The sequence below is a fragment of the Danio rerio genome, chromosome 20 (assembly GCF_049306965.1).
Source record: "Danio rerio strain Tuebingen ecotype United States chromosome 20, GRCz12tu, whole genome shotgun sequence".
Lineage (NCBI taxonomy): Eukaryota > Metazoa > Chordata > Actinopteri > Cypriniformes > Danionidae > Danio > Danio rerio.
Window position 1 is genome coordinate 14,467,484 of NC_133195.1, and position 22,239 is coordinate 14,489,722.

A 22,239-nucleotide genomic window follows, 5' to 3' on the forward strand; every position below is an offset into this window, starting at 1 on the left:
AAAACATGACATGGTTATACACTCAACTACACTTCAAGAATCTGGAACTTGGCAGACACACAACTTAACCACTGTTGTAGAACAGAAACAGCAAATCACGTACAACAGGGAAGGAAACAATCAACAACGGACCAGCACAGAACAGAGCACACTAGGAGAATAAATAGGAAAGACAAACCAATAAACAAACAGGCGGACAGGTGAAAATAATAATTACAAACAAGATAACAAGGTGGGTGGGACAAGACAATAGACGGGAGAGCGCATGACACAGAGAGACAATACAAGCCATGCGCTCACATAACACAACACTGAAGCACACGACAAGAGCATGTGACCACAATGTAAACACCGAGCCACGTGCTTTGACAAAAGACGCAAGACACAAGCACACGATGAATGAAAACACTCACCGTGCGCTCACACATGCAGCATGCATGCTTCATCCCAGCGCCGACCAAAACCGAAACCAACAAGACTGAGACGCTGGGAATGAAACACCACGCTGCTGACAGACGAAAACACAAACACGAATACAAGAGCGCACGCGTCTGAGGGACGCAGAGCGCGTGCGCGGCCGCGTCAAGCAGGAGTGCGCACACTCTGCGTACACCCACGACGGTGCGCGCGCACACAGAGACAGAAACAGGACCAGACACGGGTAGTGTCCGAGATCTGCCACCAAAACAAGAATTTACAAGACCGGAGTGGCAGAACCCTGACAAATTATCTCTGTCCAAATCCAGTCCATACTCCAGTACAGAAGGGGGCGGCAATGCACCATTAAAGTTGGATGCTGTTAAACATCAAAGAAGAAGAAGAAAACTCAGTGCAAATTCTTGTTTTGCTATCAAACATTTGTGTTTCCTATACCTTCTGATTGCCTCTCTTTTACCGACTGCCTTATTCCCTGTTTACTGATCACTTGCTGCCTGCCCTGATCAATGCCTGTATCATCGTTCCTGACTGTATGCTGCCAGCCTTGACCATAGCCCGTATTACTGTTCCTGAGTATATGCTGTTTGTCCTTGGCTGTCTGATTCACTGTGTTGCCTTGCTGTGTTTAAATAAAAGCTTGCAAATGGATCCACATTTCTCAGAGTCGTCATTACAGATTACTGTTCTAAATAAAACTATTTTTAAATGTCTGGATAAAAAACTAAATCTTTTTCTTCTCTTTGAACACAATATATTTTATTTTGAGAAGAAAATGTATAATATTTTGGAGCAGTAAACATGTCAGGTAAAATAATTCAAATAAAATCATTGACTTCTGCTGTCTTTATTAGTTTCAAAAACAGATTGCTTTACAAATTAAAATGATATCTTTTGATAACTTTTCTGCTGGAGATACTGTTGTTCTAAAAACAGTATAGGCACTGTATAGCAGAAAATTTTGGCAGTTTTAAAACCTTGACTTTTCCAAACGCAAGTATACCTTGAAAACGGTTATCGTCCCATGCCTACTTTTGTTTTTAAGTTCACAGTTGATTTTTTTGTTAATTTTTTATAATTTTTTTAACAAGTAAAGTAGACTAAAGGGCGTTGCACACCTGATGCGCCGCTTGGCCTTGCCACAGTGCCATTCATTGTAGAATTGTAAACAAAGATTTCTATTAGAGTACTCTAATAGAGGGCTCAGCTACCACACTGTTTATATTTCTGCCGCACCACAAAGTGCCATCTGAATTGTTTTGTTTTAAATAGCATGCGAATGTGCACGTTTGGTGTGTGATACTTCCGACATGTCATGTTGCTGCGCTGAGCAGCGCATTTGGTGTTCAACCTACTTAATAAGTTTTCCATTCTTTTTTTTTTTTTTATAGTAAAAATTTTAGAAAAAGAGGGGGAAAATAGAAGTCAAAAAATGATTGAAATAATTAAAATCGATGTAAATCGTTTAATGAATTGAAGTATTTTATTTTTTTTTTGTCATATCATCTGTATTACCTGATAAGAATGCACATTGGAGTATCACAAGTGATGAAAATGCCAAATTGTGAATAAAAATTTCTTTAATTTGCAAAAAAAAAAAAGTTTAAGCTTACTTGTATTTTTGGACTTGGAAATAAATGGGAATTCATATGAAATTGGTATACAAAATTGACAATTGATTTAGCGTATAGACATATTGAACATTACACCCACATGACTAGTCAGCTTTTTGCCACTGATGGTCAGCTGCTCTAACAACTTGATAAAAATTTATTTGCATTAGTTTTTGTTTTTATATTTTCGTAAACTTTGAAAAGGTTAGCTTCTCATGACTAGTGTTACATTATGAAGTGTTTTGGGGTTTAATATAAGCTTTGTTTAGTCTAACAAGATTTGAGTTATAAAACTTACAAGTTGTTTTGTACAGAATCTGCAGACGTTTTTTTTGCTATTTCTGCACAGAATATTGTAAAAGAAAATCTGTGGATTTATGCGGAATGATTTTTGGAGTATCAGAACTGAAAACTTAATATATGAAACAAACAAAATAATAAATTTTTAGCTTTTATTTAATGTTTACAATGCAAATTCAATTAGATTCACTTAATTGAGCAAGTATTTTGTATAATATATAGATAAAAAAGAAAATATGATTTTAAAAACTGTATTGTAAACAAAATAAATTGAACATTTTTGTAGTTGTCAATAATATTATTGAAATTATTTAAAAAATGGAAATATATATTTACAAACATTTAAACAAGAAAATTTCTGCATGCGCAAATTTTGTGTGGGCCTACTTTTAAGTCACAAAGACAAGGGAATTTAGATTTCTCAGTTGATAAAAGATGTTGTGTACATAGGGTCAATGTTTAGTCCCTTCCTCTTTTCAGTATATACTTCTGTTATGAAGGTTGGAAAAAGGCTTCAGATATGAAGGTGAAAATAGTCGTGTCAAGCTGTTTGGTAATGGGAATTACTGCATTGGCTGACTGTGGGATTGAAGTCTTAAAAGGGTTTAGCTGGTCTCAAAACATGAGCTAATAAGGCTCAGTGGTGCATGAAGTGCCAGAGGTCAAAAGTTTATGTGTTTGCTCGTCGGAACATCCTTTATATATACAAAAGACTGAATATGCCACTGAATTCCATGGGTAACAGTGGTAGACTTGGTAGCACCTTACTTTTTTTTTTTATACATTTTTCTTGAGGCAGAGTGCATTTAGATGACAGAGGTTGTGTCAGTTGTGTTGTGGTGGTAGTAGTTTATTAGGCCACTTTAATAGGTACTCTTAGGGACTTCTCGTAGGCACTACAATTTGCACAGACACACCAAAATTGGACAATTGAAGATTGGAAAAACGTTGCCTGGTCTGATAAGTCTTAGTTTGTGCTGCGACATTCTGATGGTAGGGTCAGAATTTGGGGTCCAAATGGCCTCCAAAGTCACCAGTTCTCAATCCAATAGAGCACATTTGGCATGTGTTAGAAAGGGAGATTCGCATCATGGATGTGCAGCTGACAAATCTGCAGAAACTCCTTGATGCTATCATGTCAATATGGAGCAAAATCTCTGAGGAATATTTCCAGTACCTTGATGAATCTATGCCATGAAGGATTAAGGCAGATCTAAATGCAAAAGTGGGTCCAACCCAGTACTAGTAAGGTGTACCTAATAATAATAATAAAAAAACATTATATTAGATATTGTAGGAAAAAAGTGTGCAATGATGGCAAAACGTTGGTGTAAATAAAAAACAAACAGTTTCTTGCTACCCAATAAAGTATTCCAGTTAATTTAAGATGGATAGAAAGCATAGAAAACAGAGAAAAACACAGCAAATAGCATGTGCAGTTGGAAGAGTTTTCTTTGCAAGTGCTGCAGCTGTGGAATGGCCTCGTCTCTTACTCCAGGGGTTCATCCTGATTACTGGAGTTGGACAAACTACCAAGTTTGGATTACAACATTCCTGTCCATTCAAGCGTTCAGCTGTTCTAAACACACTCAAACATAATTGGACAGGAAATCAGACGTTAAAGTTCTGATACTATCAATTTTACATTCTTGTCCTTTTTCTAGATCAACACTGTCCATGTTTTTAAAAATATACATATTGTCTACATTTAAAAGCAACAATATTACTCTTTTAAAGGGTTAGTTCACCAGAAAAATTTTAAGAAAATTGTATTATTAATTACTCACATTACTTGTTTCTAATACCTGAGATCTTTGTTCATCTTCAGAACACAACGAAAATATTTAAGATGAAATTCAAGAGGTCACAATAATTTTGACCTTGAAATGGTTTTTAAAGAAATAAAAACTGCTTTTATTCTAGTCGAAACAAATAAATGTCTTTTTTGTTTCAGATGCATCTTCTACAGAGCAGCATGAGCTGTTCATGCAGAAGCTACAGCAGTGCTGCAAATTGTTCGACTTCTACGACACAGTGACTGACCTAAAGAGCAAAGAGACCAAACGGGCCACTCTCAGCGAACTCGTGGATTATGTGTCCACTAACAGAGGCGTTCTGGTGGAGCCCGTCTATCCCGAAATCACCACAATGGTCAGCCTTTACATGATATCATTTAAACCTTTATATTTATTTGTTCTAGCAATTTTAATCAGGTCAAAGCAAACTCGGCACTGTTGTTTTTTTCTTACAGGTCAGCACAAACATTTTCAGAACACTTCCACCCAGTGAAAACCCAGACTTTGATCCAGAAGAAGATGAACCCACGCTTGAAGCCTCCTGGCCACACATGCAGGTTAGTGACTGATGGCTCATTGTTTACATGTATATAATGTCAATATTTATAACTTCCACATGACAAAAATACTGTAGTAGCTTATAGTAAATATTATAGTGATTTTGAACCATACCAAAGTACTTGAAATAATCTATCGTCGTAATTCTATTGTTGCTATGAGAACATGTTTACAGTAATATAAAAATTACCCAATACTGTAAGTTTTCTTTAACTACATAATACAGCACAGTTCACTGTTGTAAAAATTAAATGTATTACAATATATTTTACAGTTATAAATATATTTTATTTTATCACTTTACTATAGTTATTAGAGTATGCTGTCACATTCATTAGCATTGTGTTGTAAATATGAAATATATATATATATATATATATATATATATATATATATATATATATATATATATATATATATATATATATATATATATATATATATTACATATATATATATATATATATATATATATATATATATATATATTACATATTGTGAAAGTTTCAAAAACACTGTAGTATTTACTATAAATACTATACTATAGCATTTGTGTGTGTGGGCTATTCTGTTTTTAAATGTTGGAGGCATTAGAAAAAACATTAAATATAGTATTTTGTTTGTGTTTTTTTCAGTTGGTGTATGAGTTTTTCCTTCGATTCCTTGAAAATCCAGACTTCCAGCCAAGCACTGCCAAACGTTATATTGACCAGAAGTTTGTGCTACAGGTACTTTTGTGTGTGTTTGTTTTTTTTGTTTGTTTTTTTTGTTACAAGAATTTTTGTTGGGATTACAAGAAGCTATTTTTTTTAGGTGTATAGGATTAGGTGTATAGAATAATTTGTCATCCCCCAGGCAATGGGAGATTCATTCAGTTAACATGGCAGCATCTAGTTAAAATATATTCATTCATTCATTCATTCATTCATTCATTTTCTTTTCGGCTTAAGGCTGATTTATACTTCTGCGTCAAACGCCAGCGTATGCTACCGTGCTGACGCATAGCCCTTCACCGTGGCCGTCGGCGTCACTGACGTGCACCTCTCAAAAAATGTAACTACACGTCAGAACAACGAGTAGCGCAAGCTCTGTGATTGGTCGGCTTGGTAGCACTGTCGAGTCTGGGCGGGACTGAGAGCCGCGTGAATGGCGCAAGCGATTGTTTACAAGTGTGGAGTCCCGTAAAGGAGCTCCAGATGGAAAGTTTTGTTTTGTGTTTACCTCATAGTTAAAGTTGTTGCACGTCTGCCGGTTCCTGCCTCAAAATAAGCGAGTATGAGTCATTTGTACAACCAGGAGGTGTTCAGGAAAAGCAAAACAGAAGCGAAGAAACTCAACACAGAGGAACATTTACACCTCACTACCAGCTAGCGTTTCGGAAGTTTTAATGCAGACCAACAGAGACAGTACGCAGAAGTATAAATGCACAGCTGCATTGCCTGCACCGCCAGCATATGTTTTACACAGCGGATGCCCTTCCAGCTGCAACCCATCACTGGGAAACATCCATAAACACTTATTCACACACATACACAACAAACAATTTTAGCTTCCCAAATTCACCCTTTGGCGCATGTCCTTGGACTGTGGGGGGATACCGGAGCACCCGGAGGAAACCAACATGAACACAGGGAGAATGTGCCAACTCCACACAAATATGGCAACTGTCACAGCCGAGGCTCGAACCAGCAACCTTCTTGCTGTGAAGCGACCAGTGGTGTTAAGTAACAAATTAAAAAATACTCAAACTACTATAATTGAGTATTTTTTCTCAGGAATTTTAATTTGCTTCGTAGTTTTAAAAATGTGTACTTTTACTTTCTCTTGAGTACTTTTTTAGTGCTGTATCGGTACTTTTGCTTCACTATTTTTCTTCAATCTGCAGTCACTACATAATTTTTTCTTGTGTCTATGTTAATTGGCTAAGTACAAAAATCAGTCTTGTGATCAGTCCTGTCCCTTCAATACATGGGGCTTTTTATAAATGCAGCAAACCTTTGGGAAGCCTAAAAAATGTCCAAGATGTCCAAAATCTTTACATGCAATGGCTCAGAGACTTTTTATATACTTCATGTTACTGATAACAAAATGAAGGATATCAGCTGTATGATGACTGAAATCACCATACAGCCTTAAACGATCATGGAGGCCCAATCCCAATTCTATTTTTGTACTCCTACAAAAAGGCTTCAAAATTTACCCTTAAGAAATTGGACACTACTACAACACCTGCACACATCATCATTTGTCATTGCGATTTCTTGCTTCATATGAGATCGACAAAAGCAACTGCTGTAGTTATTTCAGTTGTGTTATTTTTTGGTATTTATTTTCAGGAGATCACTGAAGGCAACTATATCATGTTATCTTGATGATATAATGTGGCAATAAGATCGTAACTGCACTGTGTTTTACTGTGGCAATATTCATCTATGAAATCACACGAAAACAACATTAACATTATACCAGACACTGTAAAAAGGTCATTCCCAACCATTAGACTTTGCTGAGAGGGTATTTGAGTGTCATAGAGCAGTGGTCCCCAACCCCCGGGCCGCGGACTGGTACCGGTCCATGGATCAATCAGTACCGGGCCACACAAGAATTAATTATCTTTAATTTGGAAGATAAAGTAGCTGCATTTAAAGCCAAACTGGATTTGTGGGGACGGCGCGTGAACAGAGGCATATTGGACATGTTTCAAACATTAGCAGGGATTTTGTATGAGACTGAGCCAATGACTGTAAAAAATATGGACGAGGCGCCTCGTTTTCCATTAAACACTTTGAGGGCAAAACCCCTGCTTGACGGGCACAAACTGTCGCAAAAGACTGCTGAAATTGGAGCCTGGGCATGCGCAGAAGGACTGTCTGATGTAACCAGAGGAGGAGCCGCGAAATCGAGCTTCCGAGTCAGTGCCAAACAAATGCTTGATGTAAAATCAACCATGCCCCCCGAACTTCTCACTTAACCTCCGGTATCTGCACTATAACAAAGGCTCGCTGATGTAAATATAAACACTTACGTTTAAAAACACAGAACAATATACAGTTTAAAAATTGTGTGATGTAAGCTGTTATACTTTAATAAAAGCAATACATGCTGGACTGGAGAAATAAACCATCTTTTATACATTCTAGCCTGAGTTAGACTAATATGAGCACAAATAATATATTCTCTCATAACAGGGTTGTTGGTATTTGTTATCTTCATAGGGGGGTAAAAATAATGTGACGGTGGTTGTTTGTAATAAATAAATCTTATATACAGTTTATAATAAGAAAAAAAAAAAATAATTCAAATCTCAAAAACTGAACTCTGCGGGATTCGAACACGGGACCTCCTGCACCGCAGCCGAACGCTCAACCGCTGGTCCACGTGGGTACTGCACTAGCTGGCTTTCACACGTCCCTTAATCCCACTGCCAGCGGACCTCAAACAAAAAAAAAAAAAATTAATAGTTACCAGAATTAATAAATCTTTGGGCGCCAGACAAGATTAACTTGCCAAAAATTAAATTAAAACCCTGGATAGCCGCGGCAAACACTTAACCACCATACACACAAAGAGAAGAAAATAAAGATAACCCAACACACACTTTAAATTAAATTAACTGGTATATTTTTAACAAGCAGTACAACAAAAAGGTTTTCTAAATCAAAATATATACTTTTAATCACTGTTCAGTCATAGATCATAGTCAAAATTAGCACTTCTTAGGTAACAAAAGGAAACATCAAACAAACAATTCAAACACTTCAATAATAATGTTTAGATAACCCAAAAGAAAACAAACAAACAAACAAACAATAATAATGTGTGGCTGATCGACTGGAAACAAGAGAGGGAAAAAATGTAAAGAAAGCCTATGTGATAACGTTGTAATGTGTGTGTGGAATGTGTGGGTGTATGAATGGATGCAAATGGACAAAAGTTACTGACCCAGGGACACCGAAGCCGTTCTGCACAGGTCCACTTTTCCCATCAGAATTTCAGACCCCCCGCACACAATACTAGAGAGATCGCCTGGTCATTCACTCTTTCTGTCATGTTGGTCTGTGGGTGATAAGCAGTGGTAAGTTTTGGAGTGATGTTCCATTTTCCACACAGCTCTGTGAATAAAGAAGAAACAAACTGCGCTCCTCTGTCTGACAATATGAAGTCAGGGACTCCCCACCGAGTCAACATTTCTTGTCTTAGTATGGTGGCAATGGTCTGTGCTGTGGCATGCCGCATGGGAAACAGTTCAACCCATTTGGAGAAATAGTCGACAAATACGAGTAAGTACTCATTTTGTTTTCCAGACTTCGGCATTGGACCCATTATATCCACTCCCCACATCTCATTTGGTCGTGATGTTGTAACTTGTTGTAACTTGCCAGCAGGTTTCCGGTTGTCCCATTTGGTGACTTGACATTTGGCACAATTTTTGACATATTTTTTTATGTCTGTCCACATTCCTGGCCAATAAGCAACATCTTGTATTCGCTTGTACGTCTTGTAAATTCCCAAGTGTCCGCTTAAGGGAGTATCATGGTACCATTCTAGTACTGTTGGTCTAAGAGTAGATGGAATGACTACTTTGTAGTGAACAGTTTCATCTGCTAGGTGGGTGATGTGATACAGCTTGTCTTCCAACACAGTGTACTGGGCTTGTTCCTGTTGCTCATTTTTGGCCAGAGCTTGAAAGATCTTCATAATGTCTGTGTCTTGATGTTGTTCCTCCCAGATGGTTTGTGGGGTGACAGGGAAATCAGGCAGATCCTTTTGCGTGGTGTACAAGTTACAGCCTGGCATGGAATACATACGGGACAACGCATCAGGAGCAACATTCAGCCGTCCTTTTCTGTACTCGATCACAAAATCATAGCGTTGCAAGCGCAAGGCCCATCTCATGAGTCGACTGGCTGGTTTGGTGGAATTCATGACCCATTGCAGAGCGGAATGGTCTGTAACCACTGTAAACATTCTAGGTTCCAGGTAGTGTTGCCACTTGTCTAAAGCCCACACCACAGCCAGACACTCTTTCTCCGTGGTGGAGTAATTCACTTCTGCCTTAGTCAAGGTTCTACTGGCATAAGCAATTACTTCTTCGCCACCCTGCTCTTTACGCTGGGTCAAAACAGCCCCTAGTCCTGAGTCACTGGCATCAGTATACACAGTAAAAGGTATGTTAAGATCTGGATGGCCCAGGATGGGAGGTGTGGTAAGACAGAACTTTAGATTGTCAAATGCTTGCTGGCATAGTGAATCCCACTTGAATTGTCGTCCTTTCTTTTTCAGATTATTCAGTGGTTCAGCAATGCGTGAAAAATTTGGTACAAAACGGTGATACCATCCTGCCAGTCCTAAGAATCGCTGAACATCCTTAAGGTTTTGTGGGACTGGGTAAGCGTGAATGACCTCTACCTTCTTGGGGTCAGCTGCAACTCCTTGGTGACTCACTACGTGTCCTAGAAAGGTAATTTCAGGTAGGCAAAAGGAACATTTTTTTAGGTTTAGGGTTAGACCTGCTTTTTCCAGTCTCTCCAAGATGGTCTGGATGTCGTGAAGATGTTGGGTCAAGGTGGGTGAGTAAATGACAATGTCGTCAATATAGACGTAGCAAATTTTCCCAAGTAAATCTCTCAGGACGATTTCCATCAAACGTTGGAAGGTAGCAGGAGCATTTTTCAGTCCAAAGGGCATAACATTGAAATGATATAACCCTCTAGAGGTGATGAATGCAGTCATCAACTTGCTTTTGTCATCCATTGGTACCTGCCAAAATCCACAGTTGAGGTCCAAGGATGAGAATGTGGATGCTCCAGAAAGAGACTCTAAAATCTCTGTGATGTTAGGTATTGGATAAGCATCACTTTCTGTCATCGCATTTAATTTTCTGTAGTCCACACAGAACCTAAGACTGTTGTCTTTCTTAGGAACAAGAACTACTGGAGATGCCCATGGAGAACAAGACTGTTCGATGACACCAGCCTTTAGCATCTCTTCAATCTGTTCCTCTACTATGGCTTGTTTTCCAGGTGTCAACCGATAAGGACGTTGCTTAACGGGTACTGGGTGAGTGGTGTAAATGCAATGTTGAAGAACAGTGGTTCTTCCAAGCTGAAGAGTACAGACTTTTGGGTTTGACTGGAGAAGATGAAGTAACTGTGGCTTACTTTCTAGTGGTAAGTGTGCTTCGGCAACAGCCATCTCAATCAGAGCTTGATCATCACTACTGGGTGCAAGTTGGGATACTACTGGAAACGGTAATGGTGGAGGAATAGAGCTGAGCAGAGATAGTGTCTTACTTGAATGTTGGGTTTGTGCATTTTTGTTCAAATGTTGGGATCTTCCCACAGGAACACTAGCATGTCCAGGTTGAAAAGGGTACTCTTCATTAGGGTTGGACTTAAAAGAGTATGTCTGGTCAACTACATTAATCTGTAGACCACTTGAATAAATGAAATCTAAACCCAAGACTACAGAGTAAGCCAAGGCTTTTGGAGTGAGAATGGCAGCTTGAGTAGGAAAAACTTTGTCATGCAATATGATTTCAAAATTCGTCCATCCTAAAGGAACTTCGGCTTCTCCATTGGCCAGATAGAGTGGGCCAAGTGTCCAGGGATGGAGGCTGGCTTGGGGATCGATCTCCTTCCACAAACTCTCATGGAGTAAAGTGTAACTGGCACCCGTATCCAATATGGCTTTTCCTCTCCAAGCCCCAATGTAAATTGGAACTATCAGCTGTTGTGGTATGACCACAGATTTAGTAACAGTCGACTTGGGTAATGACTTTGAAGGAAGTGTAACAGACATGGCATTGTTAGATGGATTACCTCCGTGCTTTTGGGTCTGAAAATAACGTTTATTTCCAGTAGGAGGAGGGTGACTAGATGATTGAGTGGTTTGCACAGAGGAGGAATAGTGAGGACAACTACCTGGTGGATGCAGACCTTTGCATCTCCAACACAAAACTGGAGGTTTCTCAACTCGGTTGGGGGCAATTCTTTGCGGTGAGGGTTGAGTCACATGTTCTACATAATGTAACTGCTGAACATAATCCTTCTCAAGCTGAAGGCCCAGTTTAACCAACTCATCCACTGTATGGACACGGCTTCGAAGTTGACTGGCTATACACCCTCTAGATGATCCAGACATCCTAGCTACCTTCCGCACTGTCCTGTACGGTACAGCCCGGGATTGGTGGGAAGTGGCTCGCTCTGCTATTTCCACATGGAGTGAGTTTGAAACTGCTTTTCTCTCAGCTTTCCTTTCAGAAGACTATGAGGATGAGCTGGCAGAGAGGGTTAGAACTAGAACACAAGCAGAGAAAGAGTCAATTAGAGACTTTGCTTTTACATACAGAGCAATGTGTAAACGATGGAAGCCCACACTAACTGAGAGTGAATTAGTAAAAATGATTCTAAAAAACATAAAACCTCACCTAGCACTTATGTGACGGTGGTTGTTTGTAATAAATAAATCTTATATACAGTTTATAATAAGAAAAAAAAAAAATAATTCAAATCTCAAAAACTGAACTCTGCGGGATTCGAACACGGGACCTCCTGCACCGCAGCCGAACGCTCAACCGCTGGTCCACGTGGGTACTGCACTAGCTGGCTTTCACACGTCCCTTAATCCCACTGCCAGCGGACCTCAAACAAAAAAAAAAAAAATTAATAGTTACCAGAATTAATAAATCTTTGGGCGCCAGACAAGATTAACTTGCCAAAAATTAAATTAAAACCCTGGATAGCCGCGGCAAACACTTAACCACCATACACACAAAGAGAAGAAAATAAAGATAACCCAACACACACTTTAAATTAAATTAACTGGTATATTTTTAACAAGCAGTACAACAAAAAGGTTTTCTAAATCAAAATATATACTTTTAATCACTGTTCAGTCATAGATCATAGTCAAAATTAGCACTTCTTAGGTAACAAAAGGAAACATCAAACAAACAATTCAAACACTTCAATAATAATGTTTAGATAACCCAAAAGAAAACAAACAAACAAACAAACAATAATAATGTGTGGCTGATCGACTGGAAACAAGAGAGGGAAAAAATGTAAAGAAAGCCTATGTGATAACGTTGTAATGTGTGTGTGGAATGTGTGGGTGTATGAATGGATGCAAATGGACAAAAGTTACTGACCCAGGGACACCGAAGCCGTTCTGCACAGGTCCACTTTTCCCATCAGAATTTCAGACCCCCCGCACACAATACTAGAGAGATCGCCTGGTCACCACGTCCACGAATTGCTTCCACCCCTCAGTTTTTTCCTCACACAGTCATTGAAATCAACAAGCTCTCCACCTCACACCGTTCTTCTCCTCCTTCTCCAATTCTTGCCAGCAAATACAAGGACCGACACCAAAACAACAAGAAGCCCCTTCTCTGGCCTTTTTCCATCTTTTATAATCTCAGATTGTTTACCTGCCCTTCCGCTTCCTCCCGACCCCCGGAAGTATTGTCTGGAAGCGATAGGAAGGACCGGTCGGAGCAGCGCCCCCTAGTGGCACTTGAGAAAAATAAGCATCCATCTCGCCACAATAACACTTGTAAAATATGAACAAAAACATATAAACAACACATACATTTTTTAGAAAAGTTTTTATTTTTAATTAGCAATCAACAGGACCCAAAATATAGCCTACACACCATAGATAACCATTTACCATGCGGGAAAATCGTGCGTTTAGAAGATGAATACAGCAAGATTTCGGTCATACTTTACAATAAGGTTCATTAGTTAATGTTAAATAATGCATTTATAAACATGAACAAACAATGAACAATACATTCACTACTGTATTTGTTCATGTTAGTTAACATTAGTTAATAAAAATACAGTAGTTCATTGTTCATGTTAACTCATGGTGCATTCACTAATGTTAACAAGCATGTTAATAATGCATTTGTAAATGTTCAATTATGATTAATAAATGCTGTACAAGTGTTGTTCATGTTTAGTTCATGTTAGTAAATGCATTAACTAATGAACCTCATTGTAAAGTGTTACCAAGATTTCTAAATATATTTACACATCACAACCCTGCAATTCATCAATTTGTACAAAAACTTGGCAGTATTAATGCATAACTGATGTCAGCTGCTGCAACATCGCTTGTATTGTTTATAATTTTTTGGTTATGTTTGCGTTTTATTCAAAGGATAAACTCGGTGCTTACACTTTGCGTTTACATAGTAGCCTGCGTTTTCTGTTATATCAACACAAATGGTTGCAATAACATTAACAAAGGTGAGGTTTTATATAATAAAGATTCAATCGCGCCAGCTCCCCGGCCACAGCGCACATACTCGCGGGCCGACTGCGGCTCGGATGCGGCGGGAGTTTCGGTTAACGGCCGCCGCATTTGCCCCGATTGACTCGGGGCGGAATCGGGCAGTGTGTCCATAGGAATCTGGCCCGAGTGGGTCCAGCAGACGGAGCCGGGGAAGGGGGTAACTCTCTGGCAGGCGAGAATCCAACCGGAACTGACCCGAGTATATTTTGCTATCTGGGTGGCTAGGCGTGTATCAGCAAACTAATAAAGTCCGAAAAAAGCCCTGACCTTACAGAATAAACTGTGTTTCACCAGATCCTGTACTGTATGTCAAAATGTATAGTTTACTGCTGAACTCATTATATCATGGTAAAATAACACAGAAATCGAATAATAACACTTCAGTCTCCTGCCGAAGCTCAGACGGTCTGCTTTGAGAAACTGTCAATAACAGCTGTCAATCACGATGACACGCCCAGCATTAAATTACTGCGAAAAAACAAACTGTTTACAAAAATGAAGATCTGGACCTATTTCAGCATGATAGTCAGTGCCTTAATCGACCAGAACCATCTTTCGGGACATTTTATTGCAAGTGTAATTAATTTTTTTATTTGGGCTCAAGTCTCATTCATTAACACGGAGGAGGCGGGCTTTATGACTTGTACTGCAGCCAGCCCCTAGGGGGCGATCTAACGGCGAGACCTTCATTCAAAACCAGGCTTGCGGCACACTTGGACTGAGCCTGCGCCCTCACTCACCAAGCTGGTGCACGATCACCAGTCTTCACTGTTAAAGGAGTTTGAGCGCTACTTCCCAACCTCAAAGGACCCACAAACGGCCAAGGAATGTATACGTGACCAATTTGTCAACAAACCAGCAGAATCCAGCATGTCCGTGCAAGAAGAAGACCAACTGCTGGAGATCGCAAATGGCGGTGGCCTTAAAACAGTGTTCAAGACAACAACTCTGCTGGTGCTCTGGATTAAAATCATGGCGGAATACCCAGAGATCGCTAACACATCGCTGAAAACCCTGTTGCCATTTCCAACATCCTATCTGTGTGAAGTGGGGTTTTCTGCAGTGACAGCCACCAAAACAAGGCAAAGGAGTAGACTGGACACAAGCAACACACTTCGGGTGTCAATAGTCTCTTTCACACAGTGATACCGGTAAATATATGGAAAATTTCCAGAATGACTTTACCGGTAAATGAAAAAATGCGCTGTTCACACAGGCGAGGGCGTTACGGAATATTTCCGGAAAAGAGCATTTACACATACATTCCAAAATACCGGTAATTCTGACATCATTATCCAAAAATGACTTCTAAACGGCTGCGCTTGTATTTGTAAACATTTGACTACATCACAAACTCTGTGGATGGATCAGTATTGTGAACAACTTCGATGAAAACATATAGAGAAACACTTTCTCATGTCGAGATGTACATGATATGTGTGTGTGCTGGCGCTCACGGGCTGTTTCACTGGCACAGGCACACGCAAAGCTTAAAGGTCAACAAACAACGGCTTATCATAAGCATCTTATCGATAATTGTTTACACGGTTGGCATTAATCTGACTAACTTCTAGCAGCTAAATGTTTCTTTAAAAATATTCAAAGGCTTTTATTCTCATAAACCGCGTGGATGTGAATGCGTCTGACTGTTCTGATTGGCTTAAGCAGACGTCTCACGTCAGCACGTTCTAGACGTGCACGCGCTCTTTCCAGCAATCTTCCTTCTGCCATTACCCCCAGATGGTACCATCTCGCTGCAAAGAAACAAGCTCAGGGCTCCCATTGATTTAGTGTTACGCACAGTTATAATATGTTATATTGTTAAAGCAATGTGTTAATAAAGTTATTACCTCCTAATGTTATAATAGCATTGCAATGTTGGAGCAATGTGCTAATAAAGTTCCATATGAGTACACAGTGGATTCACGTTTATTATTATTTTTATTTTTTCAACCCCCAGGTCGGCAGTAAAATTGTCAAGCGTTGACCAGTCCGCAGTTAGAAAAATGTTGGGGACCACTGTCATAAAGTGTCAGAATGGTAAAGGACTACTATACAGGAGTTTGTCAGGGTAGAAAGGAAACAGATTCAGTAGCAGGTGAAACAAATTTATTCTTCTCAAAAAAAAAAAACACAATATATCCTCAAAAAGGCAGTTCAAAACTCAAAAAGGCTGAACTCAGAAATCGGCGCAGTTCCGGGCGCTACTACCAAATGGCAGGAGAACGCTCCCAAGACTTGACTGGGCAACAGAAGGAGAGATGAAAAGGATCAGGTGAGTTCCGGATATTACCGCCGGGGGCGTGAGAGCGATACCAAACACTCGGCCAACACAGGAGAAGAAGAGCCTTACGGGTACAGCTGGGCATTCTCCCATGGTGGAGATTCAGTAGCGAGATCGAGACAGCCAGACCAAACCGCAGCGAGCCGGATGACGGGGCAAAGTATCAAAACAAAGGAGGGAGAGAAAAAACAAAACCAAAACAAGCTGGAGCTTGGAGTCTGGGGAAACAGGACATGACAAGACAGATCACTCACAATAGAATCAACGTACAAGCCTCACGAGCATGTGAAACTGACTGATGAAAGACAAGAGATGAGAGGAGACTAAATAGGGGAGAAATCAAGCAGCAACAGGTTAAGGAGAGAATCGCAAATTGATTACCAGGTCTCTAAGGCGGGGAAACAAAAAGCACGCGGACAAGGAGCACATGGCCAGCTGTCAAAACAAAACCCACGTGCTCCAAACACACAAAGACAACACAAACAGGTAAGTCATTCCATAACAGTACCCCCCTCCCAGGGGTGCCACCTGGTGCCCCCAGAAATGGCTCACCTCGCTGCCGATGGAAGTCCACGATCAATGACCGGTCCAAGATGTCCCGTGCCGGAATCCAAGACCTCTCCTCCACACCATAGCCCTCCAAGTCCACGAGGTATTGGAAACCCAGACCACGACGTCTCCGGTCAAGGAGTCTCCTCACATTATATACCGGAGTGTCGTCCACTAGACGAGGAGGAGGTGGAGCCGGGGAAGCAACAGGATTGAGTGGGGATTGGATAACAGGCTTTACCCTGGAAACATGAAAAACAGGGTGAACCTGACCAAGAGTGCAAGGAAGCTTGAGCCGAACCGCCACTGGACTCAAGACTTTAGTGATTCGGTATGGCCCAATGAACCTGGGTGCCAGCTTACGAGAAGGCACACGGAGAGGCAGGTCCCTTGTAGACAGCCAAACCTTTTGACCACAAACAAAAAGGGGAGCAGGAGTCCAGTGGCGGTCAGCCGCCCTCTTAGTCCCTCTGGAAGCCTGGGCCAAGGCCTCCTTAGCCAAAAGCCAAGGCAGACGGAACACCGGCATCGGGTTCCTGAGCGGGGAACAAAGGGGGTTGATAACCAACAGAACATTGGAAAGGGGACATACTTGTAGAAGCTACCGGCAGGGAGTTGTGGGCATATTCAATCCAAGACAACTGCTGGCTCCAAGAGCCCGGATTTTGAGACACCAGACAGCGGAGACTTCTTTCAAGATCCTGATTGGCTCGTTCAGTTAGCCCATTGGTCTGGGGGTAAAAACCTGAGGACAGACTCGTAGAGGCCCCGATCTGTCTACAGAACTCTTTCCAAAACCGGGAGACAAATTGGGGTCCTCTGTCAGAGACCACATCCACTGGAAGGCCATGAATCCGGAGGACGTGGTCAACTACCACATGAGCAGTCTCCTTGGCTGATGGGAGTTTGGGTAAAGGGATAAAATGGGCCGCTTTAGAGAAACGGTCCACCACTGTTAAGATTACAGTGTTACCTCTCGATAGGGGTAGGCCAGTGATAAAATCAAGAGCCACATGTGACCAGGGTCGAGAGGGAATGGGAAGGGGACATAACAGACCAATGGGTGGCCAATTAGATGTCTTATTCTGGGCACATACAAAACAAGCCAATACAAACTGTCTGACGTCTTGGGCCATTGAAGGCCACCAAAATCGCTGTTGGATATTAACCAGCAATCTCCGGACTCCTGGGTGACAGGCTACTCTGGACTCATGACCCCACTGGAGGACTTTGGATCTTAATCTGGCTGGCACAAATAGCCTTCCCTCTGGACAACCTTCTGGAGCTCCCCCTCCTCGCACGGCCTCTTCTACCCGCCGTTCGATATCCCAGGAGAGAGCCCCCACCACCACCTCTCTAGGAAGGATGGCTTTATGGGTAGCCTCTCCTCCTGGTACATCAAACAGGCGGGAGAGTGCATCAGGTTTTATATTCTTGGAACCAGGCCGGTACGAGAGAGAAAAATTAAAGCGTCCGAAGAAGAGTGCCCATCGGGCCTGACGGGAACTCAATCTCTTGGCTGAACGGATATATTCTAGATTTTTGTGGTCCGTCTAGACCAAGAACGGTTGTGCCGACCCCTCCAACCAGTGGCGCCACTCACCCAGGGCCAGCCTGACAGCCAGCAGCTCTCTGTTACCAATGTCATAGTTTCGCTTGGCTGGGCTCAGACTGTGAGAGAAGAAGGCACACGGATGCACCTTCCCATCCCTAGAGGACCGCTGAGACAAGACCGTGCCTATCCCGACCTCCGAGGCATTCACCTCAATGATAAACTGCCGTTTAGGATCTGGAAGACAAAGGACAGGAGCATTGATGAAATGGGACTTGAGAACATCAAAGGCCTCCTGTGCCTGACTGTGCCATATAAACGGTACCTTAGGTGAGGTGAGAGCCGTTAAGGGTGCAGCGACCGAGCTAAAGTTCTGGATGAACTGTCTATAGAAGTTGTCAAATCCAAGGAACCACTGCAGAGCCTTATGAGAGTCAGGGACTGGCCACTTGGCAACGGCCCTTACCTTAGCGGGATCAGCCTTAATACCCTCCGTTGAGACAATATGCCCTAGGAACGAAACAGACTTGCTGTGGAACACGCACTTCTCCGCTTTTATATACAGCTGGTTTTCCAACAGCCGCTGTAGCACCGACTCAGAGAAGATAAGAATATCATCAAGGTACACAAAGACAAATCTGTTTACCATGTCTCTCAGCACATCATTCACCAGGGCCTGGAAGACTGCAGGGGCATTGGTGAGCCAGAATGGTAAAACTCGGTATTCAAAATGCCCCGTTGGTGTGTTGAACGCAGTCTTCCACTCATCCCCCTCATGTATCCGGATCAGGTGATAGGCATTACGGAGGTCTAGTTTAGTAAAGACTTTGGCTCCCTGCAATAACTCAAAGGCAGAAGACATTAAAGGCAGAGGATACCTGTTCTTAACAGTAATGTCATTAAGGCCTCTGTAGTCAATACAAGGGCGCAGAGAACCATCCTTATTTTAAACAAAGAAGAACCCAGTCCCGGCTGGGGAGAAAGAGGTACGGATGAGGTCGGCTTCTAAAGACTCTCGAATATACCTGTGCATGGCCTCTCTCTCAGGAGCAGAAAGGGAATACAATCGACCCTTTGGCGGAGAAGTGCCTGGGAGGAGTTTGATGGCACAATCGTATGGCCGGTGTGGAGGCAGGAAGTGGCTCGAGACTTGCTGAAGACCTGGCGGAGATTGTGGTACTCCACTGGAACTCCAGAGAGATCCACCCTCTCCATCTGAAACACATGAGACACAGAACCAGGACACGGAGCAGGACCAAGACAAACAGCAAGACAAGACTGACTCCAAGACAACACAGAATTCCCTGACCAATCAACGTTAGGGTTGTGTTTACTTAAGCACGGGTGCCCCAATACCACTGGAGCACTCAGGGAGTCAAATGAATGAAAAGTTATAACCTCATGGTGATTTCCAGAGACTATTAAACTTACAGAAGGGGTAGAGTGGGTGATAGATGTAATGGCAAACCCATTAAGGGAGCGCACAGTGATGGGAGAGGAGAGAGGAATGGCAGGGATGCCCCAAGATCTGGCGGTGGTGCTTTCCAAAAAGTCTCCCTCAGCTCCAGAGTCAAGCAAGGCAGGACAAGAGTGAGTCAATTCATTGAACTGGACTAAGACCGGGAGACAGGTGCGGTGTGTGGAGGTGTCGAAACAAGGGAGAGTGCCCACCAGAATCCCCCGGTTTACTGATGTAAACCTTTTAAAGGACACTGCAATGCTCGGTGACCCGGCTTCCCACAGTACAGACGAAGCCGCTTCTCCTCGACAGTAAGTCGAAGACGACCTAATTGCATAGGCTCTGGTGAGGTGGTAGGTAATGGAGTCTGGGGAAACAGGACACGACAAGACAGATTACTCACAATAGAATCAACGTACAAGCCTCACGAGCATGTGAAACGGACTGACGAAAGACAAGAGACGAGAGGAGACTAAATAGGGGAGAAATCAAGCAGCAACAGGTGAAGGAGACAATCGCAAATTGATTACCAGGTCTCTAAGGCGGGGAAACAAAAAGAACGCGGACAAGGAGCACATGGCCAGCTGTCAAAACAAAACCCATGTGCTCCAAACACACAAAGACAATACAAACAGGTAAGTCATTCCATACTCTTAACAGAGTTATTATTAGTGGTTATAGATAGTGAAATTTAGCGGTTTTTATTTATTTATTTTTTTTTAGGCATGACTGTAAAACACGAACGTGGTTATGAATATTATAAAACATATGCTTGTTTGTTGTAAAAAATTGTAATAACGACAAAAATACTAATTTGTGCATGCCCTTCCGTGTGTGAAGCTATGTTTGCCATTCTTGGAAATTTTCTTACTCCTTGGTTTCGAGTGTGGTCCTGAAAAATCTCGTTTTGAAGGGGTATCTAGCCCTTGCCCTTAGCCCTATGCCTTCAAGCTAAAGAGAATCGGGACACCCCTACTCCTTCACGTGAACGTGAAAAATTGAACAAATAAAGAATGTAAGGATGGGTGGAATGAAGGAAGGACCGAACAAGCAATGGAAGGAAAAACTGAACGAAGGAAGGACCGAACTAATAAAGGAAGGTGAGACTAAAAGAATGAAGTAAGGATTCAAGGAAGGACTGAACAATCTAAGGAAAGAAGGAACAAAAAACGAACAAATGAATGAATGAACAAACAATCTAATGAAGAAAGAAACAAAAAAATAAACAAATGATTGAGCGAACAAATGAAAGAAGGAACGAAAGAAAGAACTATTGAATGAAGGAATGGACAAACAAATGAATGAAAGACAGAGCAAACAAACAATGGAGGGAAGGTTGGAAGTAACGAACAAATATAGGAAGATCACTCAAAGCACTACAGAATATCACGTTTACCCTGCACAAACTGCATGTAAATGCATCACTGATTAAAACTACTCTTAGTACTTTTAAAAGGGCTACTTTTTATTCATACTTTGAGCAATATTTAAAACTCTTTATAAAAAATTCTTTACTCTACTTGCATTACATCATACTCATCTTTTACCCGAGTATGATTTTTTAGTCTTCTTTCCACCTCTGGAGGCAACAGAGCTAACCACTGTGCAACTCAGTCACCCCTAGATATATATATATATATATATATATATATATATATATATATATATATATTCATTCATTCATTAATTCATTTTCTTGTCGGCTTAGTCCCTTTATAAATCCAGGGTCGCTACAGTGGAATGAACCGCCAACTTATCCAGCAAGTTTTTACGCAGCAGATGCCCTTCCAGCCGCAACCCATCTCTGGGAAACATCCACATACACATTTACACACACACTACGGACAATTTAGCCTACCTAATTCTCCTGTACCACATGTCTTTTAAACCCACGTGAAGGCAGGGAGAACATGCAAACTCTACACAGAAATGCCAACTGAGCCGAGGTTCGAACCAGCGACCCAACAACCTTTTTGCTGTGAGGCAACAGCACTACCTACTGCGCCACTACCTCGCCCATATATATATATATATATATATATATATATATATATATATATATATATATATATATAGTAAAATAATGAAAATTCAGCGTTAAATATCTAATAACTAGTTTATATTTTTTCATGATTAAAAAAAACATACAGTGGTGTGAGAAAGTGTTCACCCCCTTACTGATTTATTTTTTTAATGCTTGTCATACATTATATACATATGTAATATTAGTCAATGAAATCACAAGTAAGCACATTATGTAGTTTTGAAATTAAGGTTTTTACTATGTAGCAAGCTACATAGCCCTGTGTGAAAAAGTGTTTGCTATTAAATCTAATAACTGGTTTGAACCAGCCTTCATAGCAGTCAACTGTTTTTGATAATGTCTA

The 22,239-nt window shown here is 41.1% G+C and overlaps 1 protein-coding gene across 1 annotated transcript in view; it reads left to right on the forward strand.

Moving 5' to 3' along the window:
- ppp2r5a (protein phosphatase 2, regulatory subunit B', alpha isoform) overlaps positions 1-22,239 on the forward strand; it is a 136,335-nt gene that overhangs the window by 55,230 nt on the left and 58,866 nt on the right. The window contains exons 2-4 of the mRNA XM_005160442.6: positions 4,303-4,499; positions 4,600-4,701; positions 5,338-5,430. Coding sequence (XP_005160499.1) covers positions 4,303-4,499; positions 4,600-4,701; positions 5,338-5,430 — 392 coding nt within the window. The remainder of the gene's footprint in view (positions 1-4,302; positions 4,500-4,599; positions 4,702-5,337; positions 5,431-22,239) is intronic.